Source organism: Leucopleurus acutus (assembly GCF_964270905.1).
Source record: "Leucopleurus acutus genome assembly, chromosome: 6".
Classification (NCBI taxonomy): Eukaryota; Metazoa; Chordata; class Mammalia; order Artiodactyla; family Delphinidae; genus Leucopleurus; species Leucopleurus acutus.
This window is the reverse complement of record NC_139149.1, coordinates 30,171,669-30,184,456: the sequence shown is the minus strand read 5'-3', so window position 1 is coordinate 30,184,456 and position 12,788 is coordinate 30,171,669. Positions and strand designations below refer to the sequence as shown.

General features: G+C 34.2%; 1 protein-coding gene across 1 annotated transcript in view; it reads left to right on the top strand.

The window, feature by feature from the left end:
* Positions 1-12,788, top strand: part of LRP1B (LDL receptor related protein 1B) — a gene marked incomplete at its 3' end in the record, with an annotated part of 1,833,965 nt that overhangs the window by 1,225,935 nt on the left and 595,242 nt on the right. Inside the window, exon 32 of the mRNA XM_082841888.1 lies at positions 5,974-6,123. Within this exon, the coding sequence (XP_082698014.1) occupies positions 5,974-6,123 (150 nt within the window). The remainder of the gene's footprint in view (positions 1-5,973; positions 6,124-12,788) is intronic.

Here is a 12,788-nt window from a genome sequence, read left to right as displayed (position 1 = left end):
TCTCATTAAATTATCTCAAAATTATCATTTGTAGGGATTACCAGAGAAATGGTTGTAAATTTTAAAAATAGGATTTTAGCTTGAAAGGGAAATACAAAAACCTATACTACTAATAAATAGGTAAAATGTATTAAGTACATCTATGTGCCAGACACTAGGATATGAGGCCCTTTTATAACCTTCTTATTATTACAACCTCACAATGGTGAAGTGAGTGTGTAGCCACAAAGGCTACCTAGCCTTCTGTCAGATCAACCCAGAGACGCTTAGACAAAGTGATTGGAGGGTGGCCGTTTATATTTGTGTTCACTTCAGAGAGAATCCAGGGACACAAACAGTAATTTGGGCTTCCTCAGGATATTTATTCTTTTTTTTCTTTTAATAGATCTTTATTGGAGTATAATTGCTTCACAATACTGTGTTAGTTTCTGTTGTACAACAAAGTGAATCAGCCATATGCATACATATGTCCCCATATCCCCTCCCTCTTGAGCCTCCCTCCCACCCTCCCTATCCCACCTCTCTAGGTCATCTCAAAACATCGAGCTGATCTCCCTGTGCTATGCTGCTGCTTCCCACTAGCTATCTATTTTACATTTGGTAGTGTGTATATGTTGATGCTACTCTCACTTCGCCCCAGCTTCCCCTTCCCTGACACCATAAAGCATAAACAAGACGAAAAGACAACCCTCAGAATGGGAGAAAATATTTGCAAAGGAAACAACGGACAAAGGATGAATCTGCAAAATATACAAACAGCTCATGGAGTTCAATATCAAAAAAACAAGCAATTCAATTAAAAAATTGGCAGAAGACCTAAATAGACATATCACCAGAGAAGACATACAGATGTCCAAGAGGCACATGAAAAGATGCTCAACATCACTAATTATTAAAGAAATGCAAATCAAAACTGCAATGAGGTATCACTTCACACCAGTCATGATATTTATTCTTTAACTTACAAAATCTAAGTATTCTCAGAAAGGATAAAGCATTTCTTGAGATAGCCTAATTGTGAGTAGGCAATTAATCCTATTCTACTTCTCCATGGAATAACAACGCTCCTTTGAAGCTAAAAGTTCAATGTTTCAGAGAAAGTGCTGCCCCAGGAATAATCATGCCTGTTTTGGTGTACTATGAAAAGATCTCCATTTTGGAATATCCAGAACATTATAATTATTCTACAAGTATAGTAGGGCATACAACTTTACAATATTTTCCCATTTTTTGTGTTTTCAATAGCCAGTTTCTACAACTTTCACAATTCCAGAAGCAGAAGTTGTGTTCCATTGTCTGAAGATAACACTACAAAGAAAATATTTAGAAGATTTCAATGTTATTTATACGCATCTAGAGGCCTTGAAGTTAATCATCTACATTTAAATATCCATAGTATGTTTTTTTCCCTATCTACATCTTTAGTATTCCTCTGTCTCCAGAGATCTCATCATGACCTACTTTCCAGCAAAATTTAAAAGGCCTCATTGAACCTTTTAAAAATTCAAATTTAAAAGATTATAAAAATATGCAGTGTTTAAAAGAAATTTCTTAAATTTTGTATTCCAAAATGACCTGGAGAGATTTCTTAAAAATACTGATGCCTGGGACCAACATAAACCAATTAAATTAGAATTTCTGTGATTGGGATCGGTATTTTTAATAGCTTTCCAGATAGTTATAATGCACTGCTAGGGGTGAAAATTTTGAAATTAAATTTGACAAGTGATGGCAAAAATTAGATAATTACTATCCCTAGAAAGCCTCAATTAAAAAAATTTTTTCTATATATTTGCATTTTTGTTTTAATTCCACATTGCATGGTATATTGATTTTATTTTGAGTGATATAAAAAAGAAAAGAAATGAGACACATAAAAATGAACTTTCCAGTCTTAATTGTAACAACACTTAAAACTTAATTTTTTTAGTCATATATGGAAAATATAGTTAGATTATATTTTTTAAAAATGTGTAGTTGTTTCTTATATCAGTGTATGGAATGTTCCTACTATGAGAGCAGTTATATAATTTTCGCAAGTTACATTGTCTAAATTAAAAAAGAAGCTGGTTTAAATCAAAATGTTCAAATAAAATAATATATTAAGTGAAATCTTTGGTTTAAAATAACGAATGTTAGAATCAAAGCAGATGGATTACCTCTGCATTTTTATAATAATAGAAAAGATAGGTAAAAAGGTAGGTTTTTCTTTTCATAAAAGTTTTTCAGTTTAGATGATGACTTTTCTTCCATTGATATACCTATTATATTATTTAATCTCAATTTTCTCTTTTGATTACCAGATCCAGATGATTTTAAAAATAAATATGTCTGGCAGAAATGACTCTATATTACTAATGGCATATTCTTCAGATAGACCTTACAGTCCTTTTGAAGATATTTTAATCTTAGTTACCCATTCTGAGGATCTTCTAGTACAGACATAATTATATTTCTCTGCACAGGTTCCAGGACAGTTTTATGAACATGCTTATATTTGATCTGTTTTCTCATGGCTCTTGACTTAGTATGCTAAAATCATTGAGTAGCTTCAATTACATCAAAACCACTATTAGTTTACTGCTTAATGATTTATCTTTTGAAATTATTCCAATAGATGGATACCAATTAATTCTTCAATGTTATTAAAACCTAAGCATAATAACAAAGTTTAAAAATCTTATGTAAAACATTTATATTAATGAAGTTTAAAAATATGTACTTCTAAACATGCTCATCTATGAATTTAAAATGTATATCATCAGTTTCTTGAATTCATAATAGGATTATTAAAATATTTCAGTTCTTTTGTATACACCTGGAAATAAACACGCTCAAGGGCATTCTGGGGTTAAGCTAATATATCTGACAGGAGAGAAGGTATATGTAGGTGGCTAGGTGACATATCACATACATATATAGATTAAAATAGAAACTTTAATTTTTTTTCCTGTAAACCTTAAAAGTATTAATCCTAAACTATTTTGTATTAACATTGATATAAAAAATATAAGCCATACCAAGTAGCTCTATTGAATCATTGCCTTTCCTCCCTATTTTCATAATACATGGACATTAGTATAGTAGAAAAATTCTGTCGTGGGAATAATTCAACTTTACTAGGCAGAACTCCTTGAAGACAACTTATAATTTTCATAGTGGAGTTAATTAAATACCCCATGCCTTCATTCAGTGTTTATAAATTTTCTTCTCTGCTCTAGGCATCATGCTCAGCGCTGAAGGTGAAAAGCTCACAATGACAACAGTTTCTTTCCTCTCAGCACGCACAGTCCAGGGACAAAGATGTTCAGTAGTAAAAACTGGGGAACTCTGACCCAAACTCTGCAACTTCTCTGCTCTGTATAACTGCTTTACAAAACCTAAGTTCGGGTCTAGAAACTGCAGAGTTTTAGGTAGATGAGAAAATTCTGATATTGTGGGTTAATCTGGAGTTGAACGTATTCAATATGTACCCTCTCCTTACAAAAAGGAGTTGAAGAAACTTAAACAAACACATTCCCTAAGATGGAACAGATAAGAATATTGATTTTAAAAATCAAGGTGAAGGAAAATAATCAATTATCCTGTTGAAGCCAGAAGTGAAGTTTATGGTATAAATGCAATTCCTTTACAATTGCCAGAGATGGGTCACAAATCTGACTCTTCAGTTTCTTTGCAGTCAAAGCAAAGAGAGAAATATGATCAGTTACAATTTTATATTTTCCGCATAAAGCTTTTTCTGGCACCGAGTCCTGAAAGAGATTTCTCCCATGGGTCCTTATATAAAGAGGTCACACTGTGATATATTATTTCAGACACTATATCCTGGCAAGTATAACAGTGGGTTTCCTATGGCTACTTCTTATACCATCTTTCATTTAAACCAAGGGCACAATGCCAAAGTTCAATTCAGCAAGAGATTCCAAGAGGGAGAAAAACTTAGCAAGCTAAAAATGCAGATAACTCTCTGATGGTTCAGCTTGATTGAGAGGTAAAGTTTGGAATACACAAGGAGATAGGTAACTTTTCTTAAAGGGAATTTTTCATAAATGTATTCATTAATTTGATACTTGCTGAAAATTTGGCAGTAGAAAGTTTGGGGTTATATTTTGTACCGTAAATCTATAGTAAAGATATGCTTCATTGCTGTTTAAAGATGGAATTACGTGCTTTAGATGGTCAACTAAGTAGAAGGTAAAATAAACCACTTCTGAAAATTAAGCTGTCTAAACCAGAATTTATTAATACCAGAAAAGATAGATGGAGATGGCTTAGGAAGTACCTGTAGAATAAGCAAACTCTCTCTCATAAAAAAATGGAATGATGGGGCTTCCCTAGTGGCGCAGTGGTTGAGAGTCTGCCTGCCGATGCAGGGGACACGGGTTCGTGCCCCTGGTCCGGGAAGATCCCACATGCCGCGGAGCGGCTGGGCCCGTGAGCCATGGCCGCTGAGCCTGTGCGTCCGGAGCTTGTGCTCCACAACGGGAGAGACCACAGCAGTGAGAGGCCCGCGTGCCGCAAAAAAAAAAAAAAAAATGATGAATGATTTTCACCATGAAAGTATTATATCATAGAATATGGCTGTGATAGTTTTTATTTGATTATTTTTTTCATAGTAATTAAAGCCAATTACCCACAGTGGTTATCAAAAAAAAAATCTGAAAATTTTATCCCTGCAGTGTCTAATTTTATGCATTGTGATTTTTCTGGTGAATCTCCCAGACTTTTGTTAAGAAAACATACCAATAAGTCAGTAAATAGCTGGTATATTGTATAGGCTTGTTTTATTATTGCTACTTGCTGAAAACTGGTCCACTCTCTGGATTGGGACTAACTGTAGTTGAGAATATTTTGGATATGGTATCACTTTCTCAATGTACTTGAACTCGTATGATTCTCTCCAATTGTCTTCCTTCTTTCTTTCTTCCTTCTTGTCTTCCTTTCTTCTTTCTTTCCTTTTCTTCATCTTGGTTTTTTTTTTTTTTTTAATAGGGAAGGGACTTTTTTGTAGTTTGTTCACTACATTTTGTGAGGGAGATCCCAGAAACTATTTATTGTATGCCTGAGGATGTGCCCACATGTGCTTTTTTGTTAAGTAGTTGTGGGTCACAGAAGACCAACATGGAGCCACAGTGTTACTGTTACAATGTAGATCATAAGCCTACTGAGAATGCCTGTAATTAATTAGATGTATACCCTTGGCAATCAAAATTTATGTGTCCTGATACCTCTGAAAACCATGAACACCCCTATAATGTATGTAATTGTTCATAAACTACAAAAAGCTAACTTACAGTGACACACTGTGCCATGTAGGGACAATGGTCTTAAGCCATTGGCTTGGTTCACTTGCTGTATGGTTTGTTTCTCAATGGCGTCTCCTATATGAGCCCAATTCACTGCCATGCTTCAGTGAAATTACTAATTGTTGAAATTCTCCTACCTTTGGATTTACTTGAAAACTGCTGAAAACACCAATTTAAATCTATAACTTTCTAAAGTAACTTTTACTAAAAGTAAAGGAGAAATTATAAATATCATTAATAAGTATCCCAAATGAGTTTTACACATTAAAACTTTCTGAGGCAAAGCAGCGTAATGAAGAGGGCAGACACTCAGTTTAGAAACAGAAACTTTCTTAAAATTTCCGGAATGTCCACTTACTAGCTATGGCCTCAAATAGATTTCTTAACTATTCCAGGTATTATTTTCCTTATCTGTAAAATGGAACAGTCATTCCTGTTAATGTCATAAAATTGTTATGATAACAGAGATAACCACTGTGTCTCTAAAAGTATATTATTTGACAGATAGTTAAAACTGTGTGTGTATATCTCCCTGTTGGCCAGATCTTATTTTTAAAGATAAAAATCTGAGCCTGAAACTGATTTTTTTCCCCCAAACCCCAGTGCTAGGTGAATATTATAATTTAAGTGGCTACCGTTATGTTTAAATTGTATAATTTAATTACAGGACTATCAATAGACTATGTGGAAAACAAACTTTATTGGATCAGTTCGGGAAATGGAACCATAAACAGATGCAACCTGGATGGTGGTAATTTAGAAGTAATAGAGTCAATGAAAGAAGAATTGACAAAAGCTACAGCCCTAACCATCATGGGTAAGTACAATGGTACTATAGCTAGGATGCTTGTATTGATTGGGGTTGATTAATTGTGACCTGTTAAAGCTTAGAAAAGACTGCTCCATGAACACCAGAAGCACATTCAAATTGCACATCTCTAAGGGAGTTTTTCTTTTCTTTTTCTTTTTTTAACCTTAGCAAACAAACTTAAAAGATTATCCAGATCAGTGACTTAGTGCTATTAGCAATAATAACTTCACTGTTATTGATTCTTGGGGTATTATTATTCTTGGTATTATTTTACGATCATTTTCTGTGTTCTACTATAGTGTTCTAAAGTGCAAGGACCTTGTGTATTTGTCACAATAAGGTAAAATATTATCTCTGCTTATAAAGGATAGATTGAACTACACAGACAGTTGAAGAAACAAGGCCACAGTGTCATTGACCAATGATTTAAATTATTCTTCCACAAAAATTCTTTATATGTACACACAAACACACACACCACACACACACACACAGAGATTATACCTGACTAGTGGTTATTTTAGAATAGGATTTATTTACAATTGTCTCATAAGTCAATAAGAAAATAAGGTTATTTTGTATTACCCAGCTTTACCAAATGAACAAGAAAATTTTGTTGTATGTGTATTTTTACATTTTTTAAATCACCTGAGTAAAAACAGCAGAGCTTAAATTCTGAAAGTGGTTTGGTAAACTGCAACAATCCCCAGTCAACACCCACACTACGTTTTCAAAAACTGAATTCCAGCATACTTCGTGAAATCAACCCAAACTAGCGAATAATATAGCCAAGGAACCCAGTAAGTTAGAGGAAGCGTGATAAAAATATGTCATAACATTTCAAGAGATGTCATTGACTTTTAGTGAATATATACACATATATATATATATCACAAACTTTATATACTGTAAAAATCATTGCCTCATAGAAAAATGTAGGCTTTATAAAAATTTATTTCTGCTAACATGATTGCTACCGACCCTGCTATGAGTAGGAAATGAGTACTAAACTTACAGAACTCAATGCTATGAACAAAATCTCAAAAAATGGAGTAGTCCATTTTAGCAAAAAAGTAAAGTAAGTTAGTTTTGTTTCCTAATAAAATAGAAGAGACAAAGCTTGGATGAAATCATTAAGCATATATTGGATCTGAGCTGTGAATCTTATTTGACATCAGTGCCGTATGGGAACCGATCTTGAGTAAATTAAAATTCTTTTAACAAGTGAATGGTTATGTATCTGTACTTCTCCCTGCCACCATAATTTGATTAACACTGAAAGATAAAAAATAAAGAAATCTATTAATACCTCTACTGTCAATACATTAACTGGACATATCAAAATATATCTGCAGTTTGAAGGCTTAAAGTGTAAAGGGCATCACCAAAGAGAAGCAGGAGAGCAACTTCTACTTTCTGAAGTTCCCTAGCTGGTCTCTGAATTTGTCCTTCTGTTCAGATTCCCCCTTCTTTCAGAACCTCTCTACTCTTTCTCTTTGGGGATGGTATAAAGTGTGATGAGGATCTGCTTCCTGCTGAGGCTGAATAGTATAGTCATATAAAAAAGACAGTAAAAAAAAGGAGAACCTTACCACTATCCAGGGGATTACTGATGATTACAGCTATAAATGTTTAAGAAGAAATTTGCCTACAGTGATACTGAAATTGCACATCCAGGAACAAAGAAATAATTGTAATATGAAATGACCAGTTATATACCAGCTTCTCAGACTACCTAGGTGATGGATGATAAGTAACTGAAAGTTTGTGTTTCACTAAAATTTAGGAGTGGTTTTCCTAAAATTGAGTTAATAATCTCTTTGGACGCATTTCACAATTTTTTAAACTTAAAATATTATAATTTGTAACTCTCTGGGGGCTCCCAGTTTTACTTGGAATAGTATATACAGAATAAACTGAAAGGAGCTTTGAAATATTAAAATTAGGTAAAGCAATAGGTATTTGGTAATACCTAGATTAAAATAAAGCAATTATTTGATGATTCAACCAAGTCCAAGACCCAAAGACCAAGATTGCTACATCTAAGTTTCACAAACCTTATGATACTTCTTTCAAGAGGTAGAGTTTAACTTCCCTCCCTTTGAGTGCAGGCTGGACTTAGTGACTCACTTCTAATGAATAAAATAAGGCAAATGTGACGGCGTTTGACTTTGGAGATGAAGTCATAAAAGGCATGAGCCTTCCTCCTTGCCCTCTCTCTCTTGGGTCCCTCACTCCGGGCAAAGCCAGGTGACAAGTTATGAGGTCCCACAAGCAGCCCAGTGGAGAAGTCCACACAGCAAGGAACTGAGACTTCTAGTCAATAGCCGTATGAGTGAGCCATCTTGAAAGCAGGGCCTCCAGCCCAGTCAAGATTTCAGTTGACTCAGCCAAAGCCAATGCATTACAACAACCTCAAGAGAGACTCCAAACCGGCACCACCCACATAGTGGCTCCCAGATTCCTGATCCATAGAAACTATGTGAGACAATAAATGTTTATTGTTTTAAGATACTGAATTTTGGGGTTAATTTGTTATACAGCAATAGATAACTAATTCATGTAATTCTATCTATAGAACTCATTCATTTACGAATAGATTCACAAATTCAAATACTTATTTAATAGAGTGAGGCAAGTTATAAATAGTAAAGTGTGTCAGGTGTGATAAAATCCAATGGCTCAACATGATAGTAAGTAGCAACTGAGTCTAGACTTCAGTATCTAGACTTACTTGAGGGTGGCAGAAAGTATGATAAAACCGGAGAGAGCTAATGGTCCACTTGAGGTAGAACAACTCTCACCTCCACTTATTTTTTACCATAAGGAACATTAACAGGTTGTGCCAGACATTTCATTTTTCATGAGAAGCAAGAAATCTAGATTTGTTGTTGTTGTTGTTGTTTAAATGTCGAAATTTAAAAATGTTACCAAATTATCACATTACAAAAATACCATGCAGGCCAACATACTGCACATATAGGCTAACTGTGAAGGCTAACACTCTACAAACCAAGAAAACTAACGAATAACAAAAACACCACCATGACAATCATCTGTGTGCTTGATTCATCCCAGTGGCACCACCTAGTTACCACCTCTGGTTCAGTCATCTTTTATGCTGGTGATGTTGAATTGTAGAGTGAAAAGGATGGAGCTAAGGCAGCTAATGCCCAGTTATACCATTGGAGGGGACTTGGTAGAAAAAAATAATAATAATCTGGGAGAGCTGGCATAACCTACAGAGGTGAGCAGGACATACGATTTCTCACCAAGCTTTTGTGGTCTTGTTTGACCAGACCTTGTATTCTGCCTGAGGTATATACAAATGAAGAGCATATGAATGTGAGGTCAACTTCTTATTTGAGTTCAACTGTTGACAAGGAAATGTAACTTCTAAATGTAGAGCTTGCACCCTAACAGCAATGGATACTCAATTCCATTCATTCTTTCAACGTATATTCACTAGTGCCTACCATATGCCAGGCATTGCTATATATGGTGGTGAGAATCCTAACTTCATCAAATTTGCAGAAAAGCAAGGAAGACAGACACTAAGGAGGATGGAAAATGCATAGAATTATAGGTAACTGTTAAGGAACAAAAAAAGAGAAAAAAGGACAAAGCAGGGAAAAGAGATAAAAAAGTATATAAAAAGATATAAAAAGGTAAAAAAGTATATAAAATTTTAGGTTTTAGGTTGAATGGCCCAGAAGAGTGAAATAATGTGAACCAACAAAAACTGTTTTAGTTGTTCATTTGGTTTTCAGTTGTGTTATTAAATGCTTTGTTTTAAAAAATATTTTTAAAGTAATTTAATTATATCAAAATAAACCTTCACAGGTGATTCTGATAATTTACCAGGTTAGACATCTTTTAAGTTGACCATGGTTCAAATACAGTATTGTCTGTGATTCACCTTTTCTCCAGTGAGTCACTTGGTCAGAAGTGATTTACACATCGTGTACAATGGCTGTTTGATGAGGACTCTTAACACCGTTTACTCTGGACTGAATGTTTGCGTTTCCCCAGATTCATACGTTGGAGCCCTAATGTGATGGTATTAGGAGGCGGGGCCTTTGGGAGGTAATTAGGTCATGACATTCAAGCTTCCATAATGGGATTAGTGTCCTTCTAAGAAGAGACCAGAGAGCTTGCCTCTCTGGGGTGTGAGATTACAGCAAGTAAGTGCTGACATCCTGATCTTGGACTCCAGTCTCCAGAACTGTGAGAAATAAATTCCTGTTGTTTAAATCACTTAGTCTATGGTATTTCTGTTAGAGCAACCCAAACTAACTAAAATACCATTCCAGTTAGCTGATATAAGCTGACTAGCCTATAAACTTTGAACATGAAATTCTTCCCCATTTTAAAGAATGACCTTGTCAATTTTCTTTTCCCAAATGTCAGAGCTAACAAAATAGTTGCTGCTTTCAAACACAATAGCTGGTAGCTCTAAAATTATATCTACTACTTATTTTTCTTATAATTTTTCTCAGTATTTAGCAGTTCTTTTTAAATCATTTTCTTTTATAAATATATTTCAGTTTCATGATATAATGTTACTCTAAAACATTTTCTTACATGATGTCCAAGAGGTTTGTGTTATAAAATAGTGTATAGTCAACTATGTTATATTTAACTATTGATTACCTAGTTTTCAGGTACAGAACTTTTTTGTTTGTTTCTATTCACATTTTCCTCATAACATTTGGCATTTTCCTCGTCATTAATGTCTGCAGGAGACAGTGAGGTAATCACAAATTAATTAAGTTGCTCTTCACTGCCTTTAAGAGGAGAAGGAGGTTAAAACTATTGACTAAAATTAGTGTTTGTGGGTCATTTATGGATTATATTTAACATACTGTTCCTTTTCACTGTCAGCTTATGCAGTTTGAGAGCAGACTGCATATATTGTATCCACATTGAAGAGAAAGTTAGAAAAATGAAAGAAAATACACAAATAAAGCAAATGTACTGGCAGAAATAGGCTGAATAATTTTTAGAGAAAATTAAGATGGAATTTGGGAAATAGCAGGATGGTAACTTAGCTGTATTTTGTACTTTTAGGGTGAGGAAGGGAAGACCTGGGGCAAACGGACCACAGATTTAAAATAAAAATGAGGATATAGATTATTCAATTATAGAATATAAATTATTCAAGCAAACTTGAAGAAATATGCATATCTGTATGGCAATTGTGGATTTAGTGGTCAGCATCGTATTCAATCATAGGTGACCTTCATACAGTCCATTAAAACGTGTCATGTAGTAATTTGTCAAGTTTTACTAGGGCAAGAGTCTGAGTCCTGGGCACTACAAGGGGTATGGGTTTGAATTTAAACCTCCACCCCACGCTCACACCTCATGAGCTTTTTTTTCATTAGCTCATATATTACTCCATTGTATATACAGTATTCCCATTGAGATTCAAGTATATATCTACTCTTTTTGTTTCATTTTGTGGTAAATATGATCTTTGGAAATTGTTCTTACCATAGTACTTGTAAATGGGAATTCTGAAGTTAACATGGCAGGTTCTTCTTGAATGTCAAGGGGTATATATATTAGTAGCCTTCTTTATGTGATTAAATCATAGACTTTTATAATTAAATGTAACCTTAGAGATCTTTAAAGTTATTTTGTCAGTTGAGGAAGTGTACTTCAGATTCCTGTTCCTACTATTCACTAACCAGCTGTGGCTATGGGACAACTACTGAACTCTATGCCTTAGTTTTCTACTCTGCAAAAACATGAGCTTTGACCATATGAGCTACAAAGTTTTAAAAACTTGTATGATTTTGTCACTAATGGGTTGATCCAGAGTGCAGGAAATTGTTTAAAATAAACTATTGTCTAAGTTGAAGTAATACAGGAGAAGCAATAAAGACTGGCTAAAAATAAAATTTATGTGTGAAGTTATGTTAATCGGAGTTCATACTAATCTGTTTTAGAAGTTGGGCAAAGTTATTGTTTTGACTTTTAGTTGAGAATTTGGTGGATGTTTACAACATAGGATTGCTTAAATTAATTGTTTTAGAATGGGTTTGTACTTTTTATAAATATCTAAGTAACTACAACACTCATCTGATCTTAGAATCACTTGCAAAAATTGGCAAACTTCTCTTTAAAATAAAAGGAGCTTTGAATCACAGGTAAAGGCAAAAACAAACAAAACCCTACACATTTTCTATGAATACCTAAGCCCTCTCAGTTGACTTTTTCTGTGTTATCAGTCACAGTTTAAATATATTATACTATTGATCTGTTTCAAGTAGCAATTTGCCAGAATAGGCTTAAAATGTAAATATTAGAAGGATATTGAACTTTGGCTACAGTTAGGATCGATCAAGGAGGAGAAAAAGGCATATTCTGTGTGCATTTTCAGTCTCTTATCAGAAACAAACTCAGCCCTGTAACGAGTAAAAAGTTGTCTTCTCTTGATTTGGTTATGAACACTTTTATTTTAAGTCAGTGTTAACAAAATAATCATTTCCCTTTAGGGAGCCCTTGAAAGGCTTTACCAAATGTACCCCTTAAGGACATTTGTTCATACTTTTCATAGGTTCACTTCACAAAATTGAAGTCATCATGATAGATGCTGTGAACATTCTCAGCCCATGGATAGTTTGCCATGGAAAACCAAGGCTGTCAGATTAAAATGCTTCCAG